The following is a 17,618-nucleotide window of genomic DNA, read 5'->3' as shown; positions in this document are numbered from 1 at the left end:
TGGCCTGCTGTGTTCATCCAGCTCTACACCTTGTTGTCTCAGATGATTTAAAGAAGCCTTTGGATTAACAATAGCCTCTGCTGCTGTTAATACAGCCCCTTTGTGTCCCAACTTAGGGTTTGTTTTCCAAATTCTGATGAGAAAAACTTTAGGATTCTTGTATATTGGTATGAATACATAAATGGACATTGTTGTTCTTGGTCTCAGTAACAGATCTGTAATTATAGCATTAGCATTCACCATTCAAGTAAAAATAACCCTTTAACATTAGAAGGCAGTGATGCAGAGAAAGATTGAAGTTTTAATTGAAAGGAAGACTTTACCTCAACAATGCATTAAACCTCCAATCTAACTTCTGAGTTGAGATAGATGGGAATTTCTTTTATTATATTCTTTAATTATCACTTTTGCCCATTTTGAATTTCTCTTTTATTTTAGATACTCACTAATTATCTCTCTGCAGGTTTCACAGTATTCAGCATAAAGTGTTTCAAAACAGCCGCAGCAATATGGTTGCCCTTCCTTCATAATGTATTTCTGTCCTCCGAGAATTACTTCGCATTCTGTACAGCTGAAGTGGTCCATATGCCAATATCTGCCTTCTGCCTCTGTGCACTCTTCAGCAAAGATCAACTGAAATGTCACAGAAACTCATTGTTATAATCAGACACTGGCGAAGCCTCTACATCCCAGATTTGTGCCCTTGGGCTGCAAAGTGGCAGAAGAATAATGTGGTGAGGGAATGCGTGCCTTGTTCCCACTACTTCCTTGCCCATGGGCGCTATCATTCGAGCCCCCCACCATCTTTTCTTCCACAACTCAGGGTTGGGTAGGTCACTCTTTGCCAGAGCAGTGGAGGTTTAATTAAAATGGAGATGTTGTGTGCTAGTGACATCATTAGGACTCGCTTACTGTTTCTACCATGACTTTCACTCTGACAGAATTCCAAGCAGCCAGGGAAAACCCACGGAGGTTAGAATCCCGGCTGCAGGAGATCTTAGTGAGTAAACTTTTCTTATTTGAAAGACTCATTGTGTAAGGTAGGTGAAATAACTCCACTGAGGTTGGTATCCATCACTAAGTCATCCTTTATTTACACGTGGAAAGTCCTTGACACTGTTCTAGTTTCGTCAGAGCCAGCTCTCAGAGTGAACAGGATGTCTGACACTCCTGTTTATATCTGTCAGCCAGAGCTCCCTGATTGGACCAGATTAACAGCCCCAATCAAGGAACTCATATTCTATGATGTCCACCTGGCTGACTTCATTATAATCACTATAGTAGAGTTGATAGATTTTTGATGAACGACGGGGTGAAAGATTATCAGGGAGAGGTGGAAAATTGGACAAATAAGATCAGCCATGATCTGATTAAAACTGAGTAACTCTCTGTTGCTCAAATCAAATACATACGTTCCCTTCTCTTGGCATCTCAAAACTTTGGAAGCCAGGACTACTTCATCTTGTCTTACCCAAACTCACTTTCTTCCTGGAGCCAATAAAGCTATGGAACTTTTTGATAATCCTTGTGGAAAATATTCATAACTGGGAGGAGGCAGGGGAAAACAACATTTATGTCAGAAAACCAAAACAGCCCTCCTTCAATTCTCAGGAGGGGTCACTGGACTCGACGTGCTAACTCCGATTTGTCTTCACAGATGCTGTCGGACCTGCTGAGTTTTTCCAGCAATTTCTCTTCTTGTGACCAGAATTGTAATCCTAACTTTTGGTTGCGAGGAGGAACGAGAGGGTTGAGTCTTACCAGCCTCAATGGGACAGCAGATGAAATGCTTTGATTGGTGAAGGGGGTGCTTTTAGTCTCTGATTGACTGACACATGATTCTTAAAGGTCAGTTCATCATAGTTTGTGTAAATAATTGCTCTTCTGTGAGTGAGTCAAGCAATAACTGACCTGAGGCAAGTTAGAAACAAAAACGGAAATTGTTGGAAAAGCTCAGCAGGTCTGGCAACATCTGCGAAGAGAAATTCAGAGTTAACGTTTCAGGTCGAGTGACCCTTCCTCAGAACTGTCAGGTTAGATATTACTGATGCGATAAGATTGGGAGTTGGAAAAACAAGTTGGGGAATGTTGAAAACCGCTCACCTGGTCACATGATGCACAGCGTGGTTTAAAGAGATCAGCATGGTGTCTGCCGCAGTATAGCTTCCCATCCTGGTAAAAGTAAATGAGGTCTACCAGCAGCTCCTGACAGGTGGTGCATCCAAAGCAGTAGGGGTGCCAACACGTGCGGTTCCCAGCTCTCTGAGCAAAGACAGCAACGTCCCCTCCATTTATCTTCCCACCACACTGAAAGCACATGAGCAGATAGTCAGGGTGTAAATCCTACACAAGGCTTGATTCCACAATACTCACATTCTCAACCATGTTTTCGATCTCCATCTTTCCAACCATCTCTGACCCTACAACCCTCCTGGATCTCTTTGCTGATCCACTTGTGGTTTCTTGTGCACCCTGATTTTATTTGTTCCATGGCTGTGCCTTCAGCTGCCTTGGCTCTAATCTCTGAAGTTCTCTCTCTAAGCCTTTACCCGAGAGATATTGGGATACTGGTGAATACATGGCATAAAGGTAGATAATTGTCCATGACCTGTTTAAATAGTAGACCAGCTTGACAGGCGAAATGTTCTACCCCTGTCCCTATTTCCTCTGTACTTCTCTGTACCTTTGTTTACTCCCGTAAGCCCTTCTTTACAAACCTGTTCCTTCGACCAAGCTTCCAACAGTCTCAAGCTCTCCTGTGGTTTGTTTGGCAATACTCTCGTGAAGCACCTTGCGACATTTTATTACTTTAAAGCCACTATTTAAATGCAAGTTGCAAGGGGTACAGGGCTGCTTTATTTGGATCAATTTTGTGACCAGCTTTTTCTAGGCCTCAGATTGACAGTGTGCCCACAACACTCACATAAACACCACACTTCATGTTCATTTCATTGGCTATCGTTTTTGCCAATTATAGATATGCTGTCGATTTCAGACTCAAACTGACCCTTGGTTTCAAATTATGTTGCTTTGAAATGTCAAAACGTTTATGGCTTTGCCACTGGTTTTTAAAAGTGTATTCAGAGGATGTGGGCACTATAGGTTGCATCAGCATTTAATGCCCATCCCTAGTTGACCTTAAGAAGATGGTGGTGAGCTGCCTTCTTGAAGCACTGAAGTCCATGTGTTGTCCACAGACCCACAATATCCTGAGGAAGTGAATTCCAGGATTCTGACCCAACAGCACTGAAGGAACGGCGATATATTTCCAAGTCAAGATGGTGAGTGACTTGGAAGGGAACTTGCAGGTGGTGGTGTTCCCAAGTATCTGCTGCCCTTGTCCTCCCAAGATGAAGGTGGGCCTGGGTTTGAAAAAGTGCTTTCAAAAAATCCTTGGTGAATTTCTGCAGCAGATCTCGTAGCTGGTTCACGCTGCTGCTTCAGAGTGTTCGTGGTGGAGGGATGGATGCTTGTGGGTGTGATGCCAATCAAGTGGGCTGCTTCGTCCTTGATGGTGTCAAGATTCTTGCATGTTGTTGGAGATGCACCCATCCAGGTAAGTGGGGAGTAATCCATCACACCATTGACTCGCGCCTTGAAGATGTTTAGGCTTTGGGGAGTCTGGGGGTGAGCTACTCACCACAGTATTCCTAGCCTGTGACCTGATTTTTTTGGCTGGTCCAGTTTGGTTGCTAGTCAGTAGTAACCCCAGGATGGTGATAGTGGAGGGGCTCAGCAATGGTAATGCTATTGTATGTCCAGAGCGAATAGTTAGTTTCTTGTTTGATCAAAATGGTCAGTACCTGGCACTTGTGTGGCGTGAATGTTACTTCCACTTGTCATCCCAAGCCTTGATGTTAAAGGCATGCTTCTGAACATGCTCAATGACATAGTCACTTCACAGTGTATGAAAGACCCATCCTGACATCACAAGATCCTAAAAGTTACCAAGTCATGTATAGTCAGAGATCATCTCATTGAAAAATACTTTAGTAGGGCTGGAGTCAGATATACAAATACATTTCTTGCAACTGCAGAAGCTCACAGCCATAAAATTGTGAAGAGGCTGTGAAAATTTTAAAGACATTAGTTCTTATGACTGGTTTTGAATCCCCCTTACATTTTTCTACATTTCAATTGATGCTGTGCGATCAGTTAAAATTAAATTTATCAAAGTAGCCAACTTCCCTGAAGTTTGGTGACAGACAAGGTAAGTTGAAGACAGGAATTAAGGCATACCAAATGTAGAGAGATAATTAGGCTGCTCAAAACACAGTAAAATTCATGTTATCCAGCTCCTTACCAACTGAGTTGTCAATATTGTCTCTGCATATCACTATTGCTGTATAAAATCCCACTGATGTCAGCCTGAAGTGATTGTAAAAGGACCAGCTGAAGATTGAAGTGTTTCCCCTCAGTGTTTACAGTGAAAAGAATCAAAGGTGAAGAAGCTGTAAGCCTCATGCAAGTTGCACTATACTGTTTGTTCGATTCCTATAATAACCACAAACTTCAGTGGGTTAACCAGCACTTTTGATTTACTGGCACCACCCTATCCCTGTGTGTTTCAGAGGAGAGGGATGTTACTGTATTAGTAGGGGGATCATAGGAGATGGTCTAATGTAGCCTGTTAGGTCTCAATGTAAGGATCCTACTCCAAATGAAATGGAGTTGGTCTATTGACAGTGTGAATTAAGGAGGTTTAAGAAGTAAGGTTAATGTCTGTGCCTTTTGTAAATAAACATTCTTCTGTCCTTCACTGAACATCCACTGGGTTACCAAGAAGCTGAACTGGGCCAGCAGCATAAATATTCTGGCTAAAATATCAGGTCGGAAGCTGGACATTCTGTGGTGACTAACATCCTGGCCACCATCTACAAGGTACAAGTCAGGACTCACTTGTCTGGATGAGTGCAGCTACAATAGCACACAAGTAGCTTGACACCATCTGGGAAGAAAAACAGCCCACTGATTGGGCCCCCATCCATCACCTTAAATATTCACTCTTCCATCATCAGTGCACAGTGGTAAGGAGCTGGATAACATGAATTTTACTGTGTTTTGAGCAGCCCAGTTATCACTCTACATATAATATGCTCTAATTCCTGTCTCCAACTTGCCTTGTCTATCTCCAAACTTCAGGGAAGTTAGCTTCATTGATAAATTTAATTTTACTGATCGCACAGCATCAACTGCAGTGTAGAAAGATGTGTTCGAATATGCAGAATGTAAGAGAAATCACATTACAGGGTGATTGTAGCAAGCCAGAGGCTGCTGTTTTGACCAGGGAATGAGAGAATGGTCAGGGGTGGGGGGTGTCAAAGCTAGTCTTAAGAACTAATGGCTTTAACTTTCACAGCCCCTTCACAGTTTTATGCCTGTGAGCTTTTGCAATTGCAAGAAATGTACTTGCATATCTGACTCTAGCCCTACTAAAGTATCCGTCAATGAGATTGCACTGCAGCGACCAGTCAACACTCCTTCGATAGTACCTACCATACCTGTGACATCTACCATTTAGAAGGACAAGGGCAGCAGGTGCAAGGGAGCACCATCGCGTGCAAGTTGCTCTCCAAGTCACATTCCATCCTGTTTACAGGTCGACATCCAGGACATTCCTCCCTAATAGTACTGTGGGCGTCCCTACACCATGTTAATTGCAGTGGTTCAAGAAGATAGCTGACCACCATCTTCTCATGGATATGCAATAAATGATGACCTAGTCAGTGACACCCACATCCCATGAAAGAATTTAAAAAAAATTCAACTAATATTTTCTGGGCTCAAGTCCATTTACTTTGTTGGATTCCCATTTTTACTTTTAGCTTACCTTTTCACAGAGTGCTCCAGTGGCAGTTAAAGGAAACACCTGAACAGTTCCACGTCCCAGTGCTTCCCTCTTCCTCTGACCACTGAAGACACGCAACTCCCTCTTCTCTTCTTCACTTAGCGATTGGCAGTACTTCTCCTGTGAAGAAACAAGACAGAGTTAACTTCATTGTTATATATTCTGTGAATCACAGGGTGCAAACTGATTGCATTCTGGGGAAATGATGGCTTAGTGATATTTTTGCTAAACTACTAATCCAGTTTATGTTCTGGAGACCTGGATTCAATTCAATGGAGACCTGAGATATTTTAAAAAAATCTGAAATTAAGAGTCTAATGACCAAGAAACCATTGTCAAATGTCAGGAAAACCCATCTGGCTCACTAGTGTGCTTTAGGGAAGGAAACTGCCCTCCTTACCAAGTCTGGCCTACATGTGACTCCAGACCCACAGCAATGTGGTTGACTTTTAACTGCCCTCTGGGCAATTCGAAATTCGGCAAATGATGCTGGCCTGGCCAGTGACACATACCTCCCATAATGAATAAAAAAATACAGTAATTTGGAAGGTCTCAAAATAAACCACAGCACACAATTTATTGACAGAAAGAAATGGCCAAGTTATAGTAAATTGGTGATGTTCGTAAAGCCATGCAATTGAATTGCACTTCATATTTAAATTCCGAGCAGTCACAGCCAATAATATATGTTGACAAAAATTGTTGGCTTTAAGCTCTAGTTTTGAGACAGTAGAGGACGGAGAGTGAAAAATATCTCAGTTGAGGCAAAACTACCAGAAGAGGTCACAAATCCCAAGAACTGCACCATTACCTGCCATTTAAGTGGCCAACAATCTCCATTGAATTCAGGTGCTGGTCTGTTCTCAGTGCATTTCTTTTGGATTGTCAGAGTGCCCCTTGGCACAGAGCAGTGGTCCCACAGCATCTTCTGAGTGTGTCCTTTGTGGTCGGCAGGTGGGTTTTAAGTATGCTTATTTGCAGGGGAGGTGGTGTGTAAATGGTGCATCAACGCTTTTAGAACTGTCCAGCTTGTCAACACTTGCTGACAGGTCTTGATGTGTCTGGAATTATCAACGAGCATCAGCCAGTGATGACCTGGAAGTGTGAACATATTTGACCTGTCAAGAAGTCTTGACTTGTCAAGAACTGTCCACAAGTATCAAAATGTGTTTTTGTGTATTAGAATGCTTTTATCGATTGTGTAGGCTGCAACATAGAAATTTAAATGTTAGCATTTTTGTTTTTCTGTCAGTTACTCAATGATTTATAATGGTAGGACAAAAAGGTTGGTGGGTGGATGTAGGCACTAAGTTGGCATAGGGATATGAAGGATGGATGAATGGCTAAAGGTCATTAGGTGGCATGGATTGGGCATAGGATTTTGTGGGATTGAGAGAGGTCTGAGGTGAGGGCTACATGACCGAGGAATCAGAAAAATAAATGGCAACTATTTTAAAGTGCTTGTACACATAAAACCACTATAGCATTTATGCTGCATGACTGATTTTTGGGGGTGGTGGGGTGGTACGGTGGTACAGTGTTTAGCACTGCTGCTTCACAGCACCAGGGACCAGGGTTTGATTCCAGCCTCAGGTGACTGTGTGGAGTTTGTACATTCTCCTTGTGTCTGTTTGGGTTTCTTCCAGGTGCTCTGGATACCTCCCACAGCCTAAAGATGTGCAGATTAGGAGAATTGGTTATGCTAAATTGCCCACAGTGTCCAGAGATGTGCAGGCTAGATGGGTTAGCCCTGGGAAGTGCAGGGTTAAAGGAATAGGGTGGGATGCTCTTCAGAGGTTCAGTGCAGACTTGATGGGCCAAGCCGCCTCTTTTTGTACTGTAGGGATTCTAAACTATCATTTTCATGGTGGGATGCCTTTTGATAAAGATCTTCAACTGCTATTGAATGGAAATGTGCATGATATAGGGGGTTGTACTCTTACATGAAATATTTGTTTACATAAGATATTAAGCACTTGAGTGAAATGTTTATTTACGTAAGGGATTAGTTGAAACAATTTCAATATTTTGGAATTTATTTGCATCATTTAAGTATGTTTTGTTCCAATGGTGGCATTATCAATAAAATGATAATTTTATATTTTGTCAGTATGCCTCCTCATTAATGCTCATTCTGGGTAATGGGCGAATTGGCACAGACAGATAAGAAAAGGGTGACAGGCTAGACTGTATGAGTTGGCATAGGAGCCATAAAGGACCATGGGATTGATGGGGGCATGGCAGTATAAGGGGTCATATGAGGAAGAGGTTGGTATGGGGATATGTGGAGCCAGAGATGGGTGGATGGGCGTGGGGCGACATATGAAGGACAAGAGGCCATGAGATGTGGGTTAAGGGGCATAGGTTGGCATAAGAGTATAAGAGATCATGAGCGAGTGAGTAGATGTTATAGGATGGCCTGGATGGGGCATGAAGAGTGGGGGGATCAGAGCAAGACGGATGTATTGTGTTTTATTATTTATTTTTAAACATTGAACATGGTGCTGGAGTCCCCTCAACCCATCTTGGGGCCTGGCAGCCACCACCACTTTGCCTCAGTTGCCAATTTTCCCCCAACTGCCATGTCATGGTCCAAAAATGAGGAGTAAAGGCTGTTATTTATAAAGTGAGAGTTGGAGAAACTGTTTCTTCTAACTCTGTGCACTGGACCTGGGAATGAAAATTGGGTGATGTGTTTCCTTGTTCTGCATTCGCTGGCATTGGGAAACAGATCCTTTGCTTTTTCTCAATTGGATCCTTCTCATTTTAAATACTTTACTCAGATCACCCCCCACATGTTGAAGTAGAAGGCAAACTGACCTTGTCATTTCACCCTTTAACCCCGGTATCATTTTGGTGAATTTGTGCAGGACACATTCCAAGGAAAATAATCTCCCTGAGATGCAGCTCAGCACTGAACACAATGCCCCAGATGCGTTCTGCCCCAGGCTCTGTTAAAACAGATGCAACACTGCCTTCCCTTTGCATTCCAATCTCGAGCAGAGGTGATTATTTGCTGAGCACCTTTATTGCAACGTAATTAAGTTGAAAATTTAGTGCTTTAAAAAATGTTGTGTTAATGGCTTTCATATCTCTCACCAGCTGATCATGTGAGTCACTCACAGATGTCGATGGTAAATAAATTACTTATTTCAGGTTTTTATACGTTTATTGAGAATGTACTTGCGAGAAAGTATCATTCAATTAACAACCTTTTTGTAAAAGTCTTTAAAATGTCGATAGTCAGATGCCCTTTTCCATTGATGTTAATATGTGTATGTGTATGAGGATTGGTTAAAAGGTATTGCTTAGAAATTCATAAAAGTGTCTCTGACTTGTTTTTTGTTATTACTGACATAAGAGTCACAATATTGTTCCTCATAAAATGCTGCATTTTGAAAACGAAATTGGCTGCTCTTGTTATTAACATTGCTTATTCCTGGTCTAGGCTGATACTTGGTACTATTGCATTGCTGGGGCTGATATTATTTGGCTAAAGATTTTTTGCAGCTTCCAATGGATAATATAGATATTAAAGATCCCTTGGCTCTATTTGTTCAAGAACACATAGTTCAGACAGTGTTGTAGTCAAAATTTCTTCTTTAACCAGCAATGATAAAGAGCAATTTAGCTCACTTACTATTTATATGAGTGAGATGTATATAGAATGACAGTGACTACACTTCAGAGTTAACCTATTAGTGATACAAGCCTTTAAATGCTTCTATTAATTATAGAAGGAGCTATTGGTGATACAACCTTTAAATGCTTCGAAGAATTATGGAGGAAGTTCTAGAACTTCAGGACCTCAGCAGCTGAAGATACAGCCATCAATGGAGGAGGCATTTGGAGAGCTTAAATCAATGAGGTGTTGTCGTTTTGTGGCATAGCAGTAATGTCTCTACCTCTGATTCAAGAGGCCTGCCCCAGAAGTGGGTCATAACATCTCTGCAAAGATTGATTAAAAGTATCTAAACTGATAGGATGTGTGTGCAATATTATGTCCAGAGGAGATTCTGAGTTGTACCGTTTTAAATGGGTTGATGCTAATTGCAGAGGGAGATCAAAAAGCACCCATGAACACTGTGGGTGGCACAGTGGCCCAGTGGTTAGCAGTGCTGCCTCACAGTGCCAGGGATCCAGGCTTGATTCCAGCCTCAGGTAACTCTCTAAGTTTGCATGTTCTCCTGATGTCTGTGTTAGTTGTCTCTGGGTGCTCTGGTTTCCTCCCACAATCCAAAGATGTGCAGATTAGATGGATTGGCCATGCAAAATTGCCCATAGTGTCCAGAGATGTGCAAGCTAGGCGGATTAGCCGTGGGAAATACAGGGATAGGGTAGGGGTTTGGGTCTGGGTGGGATGGTCTTCAGAGGGTTGGTGTGGACTCAATGGGCTGAATGGTCTGATTCCACACTGTAGGGGGTTCTGTGAATTAGCTTTCAAGTTTCCCTGTCCAGTGTCCTGTACCGAGCGCTAGAAAATCCAATCTCAGTTCTCCTAGCCACCTGCCACATAAGCAAACAAGAGCAGGAGAAAAAGAAGGAAAAACAGCAATTTTTATGACATTGCATTCTGCATAAATACAATATCTCAAAATGCTTGACAAGAAGGCTATAAAATAAAATATGACACCGAGCCCTATAAGGAAATATATTGTCAGATGACAAAAGCTTGGTCAAGTGATAGATTTTAAGCAGGAAAGTGAGGTGGAAAGAGGAGAGTTGTAGGAACGTAAGCACAGGCCTGACTGCTAAAGTTTCAATTATTAAAATAAGGGACACTGAAGAGGTTAGACTTAGAGGAGAACAAATATCTCAGAAGGCTGTAGGGCTATAAGAGATTGTAGAGATGGACAGGAGAGAGGCCATAGAGGGATTTGAAAGCGACGATGAGAATTTTAAAACTAAGACTTTGCTTGGCTGGGATTCAACATAGGTCAGAGAGTGCAGGACTGATAGTGTCTTGGCCCAAATTTAGGAGAGTTTTGGATTTCCTCAAGGAGGGTATGAAGTGGAGATCAGCCAGGAAGGTAGAGTCATTCCAGAGATAATGAAGACCGGAATGAGGGTCTCAGCAGCAGATGAACTGGGAAAGGGGATAGGTTGAGCAATGTTACCGAGGTGGAAATAGATGACCTTAATGATCTCACGAATATGAGGTTAGGAAACAATCATGGGGTCAAATGTGATGCCACAGTTTTTAGCAAGCTAGTTTAATGTCTGACTTTTGTCAGGGAGAGGGATGGGTTTGGTAGAGCACAAAGAGGAGAGGAAAGCATAAGATGTACTGTTGAAGTCTGCGTCTGGATCTTTTTTTGTTCAGGTTATTTTGAAAAGCCATGAGGGCTGCTCAGAGTAAACCCATGCTAAACTTAAACATTCATTTGTGGCTTTTCTCAAATAATGTTGAATTATTGGCACCCTGCACTCACTATGAACTTGGTTGGAATTCCCCCAAACACATTTCACTTCACGCTGTCAAAGAGACCTTTAATGTTTTGGTCTGTGCTGGATTACAAAATGGGCCCCAACTTGAGAAGGAAAGTATAACTGAAACAGTTGTATTGTCCAGTTCCATTTTAACAATTAAGAAAATATTATTTCAATTTTGGTGAAGAGACCTTATTTTCAGTAAAATGGCTTCTGGATATTTTCTTGCTGCACTGATCATAACACAAGACTGTGGGTGGAATACCTTAACTGAAATGTATTGATAATTGTCCTTTGTGCATTTAAAGACGGTTTTTAACTGCTACTGCATTATACAAACCAATTTAAGTATGTGAGAAATTGCTATACTAAGAGTCTGTTATGTTTTAGTAGCCAGCCATACAAGCTTTCATTTAGTTTCCTCATGGTAATCTTACCTTAGGAGGTTTGTTCATGAAACCAAATACTCTTTATTACTCCCTTTGCAGTTAACAAATGAACTGTTGTAATAGTTTTCAATGTTCCAATTGATGCTTTACATTTGCTATTGTTTCTCATGGGAACAGAAATTAACCATTTATGAACTATAGTGCCAATATTCAGTTTATAGCCTAAAAATGACTACAGGAACAAGGCAACGTTTCCATGTACCAATTTCTCCCTCCACACTTCTTATTTGTTGTTCCATGGGTGCCTGACAGCCTCCCTTATCTTTTCCAAGCAATCACATTTTTTCTATTAGTCCAGATATGAAGGCATGCTCAGCTGAGTTTGTCATCGCATACTTACTCTTCTAGCAAAGACCACTGGATCGCTGGGCACGCTGGGTTAACTAACTCCCTATGTCCAGGCAAAGAAAAGCAATTGTTGGATGTCCCAACCACTGCCCCAAATCAATTAACTCGGTATAAATTGAGAATCAAAGCTAGAATCTTCGGGTGCATGGAAGTTCACGCCACAAAAGGAGAACATTCAGCCGATTGTGACTGTACCAGGAGTTAGCAACCCAACTCCCACTTTGCAGCTTCTGGGTTACAGCATTTCCAGTTCTTAGCCATGTACTTTTTAAATGAGGGCTTTAGTCTCCATGACCAGTTACAGGGAGTGAATTCCAGCCACCCACCACCCTCTGAAGGTCGCATTTCTCCTCAACTGCATTTTGATCCTTCTGCCAATTACTTTAAATCTGTACCTTCATCGTTAAGGGGAATGAGTCTATGTATCTTCTTGGTTGGAATTCTTTGATTCTGACAACATTCTTGTAAATCTCTTTTGTAACCTTACTAACATGATAACATCCTTCCTGTAATACCATTACCAGAACTCTTATAGCTGTGGCTTTATTTGTGTCTTATATAGGTGGAGCATGGCAAGCATGCTCTGTGCCTCAGCTAATAAAAGGAATGCTTTCTAAATCACCGTATTTATTTAACCTGCTTCCTGCAGGAATTGGTGGCTATGTGCTCCAATGTCCTCCTGTTCTGTATGGTTTAGCACAACACCAGACAATGCTCTTCAACACCAGGCAAGAACTGGCAGGGATTATTAAAGGTTGATTTGCATTCATATACAATCTCTCAAATCTGACAACCGTGGGACCGAGCCCATGCAAAATTTTGGATTTTTCCAGATTTTAAGCCAGCTGCTTTGTTCAGCGGGGTGCTCAGTCCAGTTGGGTCATGTGGTGTCAAGGAGTCACTTGGAGACGAACAGATCACAAAGTCAGCATCAGAATTGTCCAGGCACGTGGAAGTTGATTTTAATTGAGCAATGTTGAAAAAATATGGTGCACGGCACGTTCTAGAAACCATCTGGTTTTTGGACATTTTGATTATTAGACAGCAGTTTTGAGAACGTAAACTTGTAGTTAATTGTGATCATCGCAGCGAATGTTTGATGATTATTCATTTTGAAAGGAAATTGGATGAGTATGTGAGAGAAAGGGATTTTCAGGAGTAAGTGAGTTTGAGCACGATCATGGGACTGACTGTATTGTTCTGCAGACTTACCAGCAGTGACTTGATGGATTGAATGGTATCCTCTTATTATGGAATGACTATTGTTGCTTTTTTGCATAGATTCCAGATCAGGCAGGTGGCGTACCTTTAATCACATCATGTGATCTTCCATTAGAAAGGTACCTGTCTCACCTTCAGTCACTGTCAGTCCATTGGAATCTGTGCAGTGTGTTCAGTCAGTCAGTGTATGTAATGTACGATAATATGAGTAAACACAGAACCCAGACTGTCTATCTGTGATATCGTTGCAATAGAAATACAGTTGTTAAACTTCAAGACATCAGTATCAACAGGAGCCCTATCTTTGTGGTAAATGTTCTCAGACCAGATCATACTGGCTAAAAACCGAAAGAACTGCAGATGGTGTAAATCAGAAACAAAAATAGAGATTGCTGGAAAAGCTCAGCAGGTCTGGCAGCATCTGTGAAGAGAAATCAGTTAATGTTTCAGGTCACCGGACCCAAAACGTTAACTCTGATTTCTGCCTGACCGACTGAACTTATTCAGCAATTTCTGTTTATCGGCCTGTTTCCATACTGTATGACTTTATGACTCTATGACCGTTCGGTAGCAATAACCCATCACACCCCTGCTCTTCCCCTGCCCACACCACTAAGCACCTTGAGAACACAAAGATTGCAATTGGGCAAGTTCATCATCATTGTGCTCACTGTTACATTATTTCATTTAAAATAAAAGCAAGTGGAAAACTAATTTGAAATGTTTCATACACTAGAGAGTGTGGGAGAGCAACGTTGAAATTTCCTTTTTAAATGAGAACTGGTAGATGAAGAATCTATCAATTTAAGCAATGGTGGCTTCAAAGTTAGAATTTTGCCTGTTTGATTTATTAATCATGGAGAAAGATGGCTGTTCTCTGCTTTTTGTGGAATGGAGTTTTGAATCTTAAACAATGCTCATCATTTTTATTCCACAAAAGAAACCAATTGAACAAAGTTCTGAGTGACAGTAAGGAAAATAAAAAGATCTGTGAAAACTGGAAATAGTCATCAGCTCTGCCAGTATCTGGAGTCTGATGGAGACTTTTGTGCCAAAAATCTTTCTTTTTCCCTTAACGTTGAAGGTTCTGCTGTGTGTTTTCAGAATTTGCTGTTCCATTTCAAAGTCATGCTACTCTTTGCCCCACAGGTCGAAGAAAGGCTTATTAAACATTTTTGACATGTTTATATATTAAAATATTGGTTTCATTTAAAATTACTTGTACTTTTAAGCCAAGATGAGGGAGAAGGGATCTAATAGAGTTATGTAGACAAGTGAGTGTTATAAAATGATCGAGCTGGAGCTCAACTTTAAATTAAACTGTGACAGCAGAACAAAGGGAGACAAATTTCAACTAGTATATGTTAAATTTATGATATCAGGAACTTCCTTATTTAAATTTTGGTCAATGCATGGAACAGTGAGCTGGCTAGAATAGTTGTAGAGTCATACAGCGTGAAAACAGACCTTTCGGTCCAACTAGTCCACACTGACCATGTTCCCAAACTAAACTAATCTCCCCCCTGCCTGCACTTGGCCCATATCCCTCCAAACCTTTCCTATTCATAAAACTATCTAACTGTCTTTTAAATGTTGTAACTGTACTGGCATCCACCACCTTCTCTGGCAGTTCATTCCACACATGAACCACACTCAGTGTAAAAACGTTCCTCTCATGTCCTTTCTAAATCTTCCTCCTGTCACCTTAAAAATATGTCCCCTAGTTTTGAACTCCCCCACCCGAGGGAAAAAAACCCTTGTCATTTATCTTATCCTTGCTCCTGATGATTTTATAAACCTCAGTAAGGTCACCCGTTAACCTCCTACACACAGTGAGAAAAGTCCCAGTCTTTCCAGTCTATTTTTAAATCTCAAAACTGGAATAGTTTAAGAAAGCTGGATGCTTTGATAGGAAGACTGTAAGGTAAGAAATAGCCTGCATTTACATAACACCTTTCACATGCTTAGGATGTCACAATGTGATTTACTGCCAATGTAATATGTTTGAAGTGTCATTACTGTTGTCATATTGGAAACCAAGATCATTCATTTGCACTCAGCAAGATCCCTTAAGCAGCAAAGAAATAAATATCTGGATAACTTTGTTTTTTAGTAAGGTCGGTTGACAGATAAGCATACAAGTGAACAACGGGAAGAACTGCCTATACTTCCTCAATGTGCCAAGGAATCTTTTAAGTTGCCCTGAGAGAACCTTTGGTTTGATGCATCGTGCAAAGGTTAGCAACTCCAACAGTACAGTGCAGTATCAAGGAGTGCTGTATTTCAGCATGTATTGTATGAGGTGTGAGGTTTGAACGCATGGCCACAGACTTGAAAAACAAACACTGACCCTACAATGATATGTGAATGCAACACTGACGGTTTGTGAAGAGCACAGGTTCTTGACACAGGTGGGCAGACATCAACTACGTAATATTCAAATGGAAAATAGCAAATCAGCAGGCCGTTGAGATCAATGAGAACAAAAACAGGCTACTGACTTGCTATAACACAGTGTGGAGCTGGAGGAGCATAGCAGGCCAGGCAGCATCAGAGGAGCAGGAAAGCTGACGTTTTAGGTTGGGACCCTTGGTTTCTGAAGAAGGGTCCTGACCCGAAACGTCAGTTTTCCTGCTCCTCTCATGCTGCCTGGCCTGCTGTGTTCCTCCAGCTCCACACTGTGTTATCTCTGACTCCAGCATCGGCAGTTGTTACTATCTCCTACTGACTTGCTATTGTGTGTTCCGTACATGTTGCAGAAAATCAAGACCTGTCGACATTTATGGACAGGGAATGGCACAAACAACTTGTATCAGCAAATGGTGTGCGCTGAATCAGACAATGGGCCTAGATGGGCGAACAAGTCTGATAATTCTTTGTTATCTTGCTGGTGCTCTTTTCAAACAATAATCACTTGGAAGTTTTGTTTTGCATTTGTGGTTAGTCTTTGTGGACAAATTATTAACAGTTTTTGAGTCAATTGTGCTTGTATAGAATCACACAGATACTCACATCATTATCATGGGGAGGAAGCTGTTGCAGGAGCTGTTTGATACGGAACTTCTCTCCAATGCTGTTGACATATGGGATGTTCTCTTCAGGTAGACAGCGAAAATACTGGTGCACCTGTGGATTTAAAGCCGTCTCTATTATTCTTTTAAAGCAGAAAAATCATTTCATAAGAGACCAGGGGAACAGGGGCTCATTGCTGAGGGGAGATAAAAACAGGGGAAAAATGATCCACAAATAAAATCAAACGCTATTCTCTATTTTCCACTGACACCCAGGTCTGGAATCAGTTTTTCGATGGGCCTTCATTATATAAAATTAAATGAAGTCTCTAGGGCTTGATATATAATGCAGCTTTGAATAGTGAATAGTAACATTTATTATAGGGGACATAGGGAACAACTAATCCTTTTGCTGAATTGGAATAAAACAAAATGGCAGCATTATTCTGGTTTGCTTCCAGCAGCACAGGGATATGTCATAGTAATTATACAACATAGTTGTTTCAGTTATATTAGAACAAATATGTTTTGTAGAGCTTCTCAGCCAACTTGACTGTAGTGCACCGATTAGACTCCAGCAGCTCCTGTCCACAAACTCAAAGTGCCCTATTCAGTCCTGGTCAATAGTGTCTCTGGCGAGACTCACATTTATGGGCATCTAGAGTTTCCATGAAAAGTTGGTGCTGGGTCTCCTTGAGGAGCTGCAGACCCCGTACTGAAGGAGCTCGCTCAAAGCTGTTGGGAGAGAGTTCCAAGTTTTTGAGCTAGTATAGATGAAATGAAGCCTTTTATTAAAGGATGAGCAGCTCCAACATTGGATATGTAAGACCATTTTGATTTAAGAAGATTAATAGGCGCAGTGTCTGGTGTTGGTGTAATTGTAATGAGACAGCGATATGGTTTAGCAGTGTGTTGGATCTGAGCTAGTGGTGGTGAGCCATCTTGTTTTACTGGTGTAGTCCGTGTGGTGAAGGTTCTCCCTCAGTGCAGGAAGGAACAGTCATTGTTATCCAGGTCAGGGTGTTGTGGACCTTGGGATAAACCTGGAGGTGTTGCTGATCTCATGTATCTGCTGCCCTTCATTCCTAGGTGGTGAAGGACTTGGATTTGGGAGTTGCTGACAAAGAATGTTTGCCATTGTTGCTGCATTGCATCTTATTGATGCTACATACTGTAGCCACCATGCTGGCAATGAAAGGGTTAGATGTTTAAGCTGGGATGTAGTGTTGACTATATACTTCTTGAACCAGCACTGATTCAGGTAAGTGGTGAGTACTCTGTCAGGATGTTAACTTCTGCCTTGTCGCATGA

At 41.5% G+C, this 17,618-nt stretch overlaps 1 protein-coding gene across 1 annotated transcript in view; it reads right to left on the bottom strand.

The window, feature by feature from the left end:
- Positions 1-17,618, bottom strand: part of LOC109915635 (prickle-like protein 1) — a 53,475-nt gene that overhangs the window by 21,456 nt on the left and 14,401 nt on the right. Inside the window, exons 3-6 of the mRNA XM_048611816.1 lie at positions 16,309-16,422; positions 5,831-5,968; positions 2,104-2,307; positions 443-633 (exon numbers count right to left, since the gene is read on the bottom strand). Of these exons, the coding sequence (XP_048467773.1) occupies positions 443-633; positions 2,104-2,307; positions 5,831-5,968; positions 16,309-16,422 (647 nt within the window). The remainder of the gene's footprint in view (positions 1-442; positions 634-2,103; positions 2,308-5,830; positions 5,969-16,308; positions 16,423-17,618) is intronic.

The sequence above is a fragment of the Rhincodon typus genome, chromosome 25 (assembly GCF_021869965.1).
Source record: "Rhincodon typus isolate 14 chromosome 25, sRhiTyp1.1, whole genome shotgun sequence".
In the NCBI taxonomy this organism is placed as follows: Eukaryota; Metazoa; Chordata; class Chondrichthyes; order Orectolobiformes; family Rhincodontidae; genus Rhincodon; species Rhincodon typus.
This window is presented reverse-complemented; position numbering and strand designations above follow the sequence as displayed.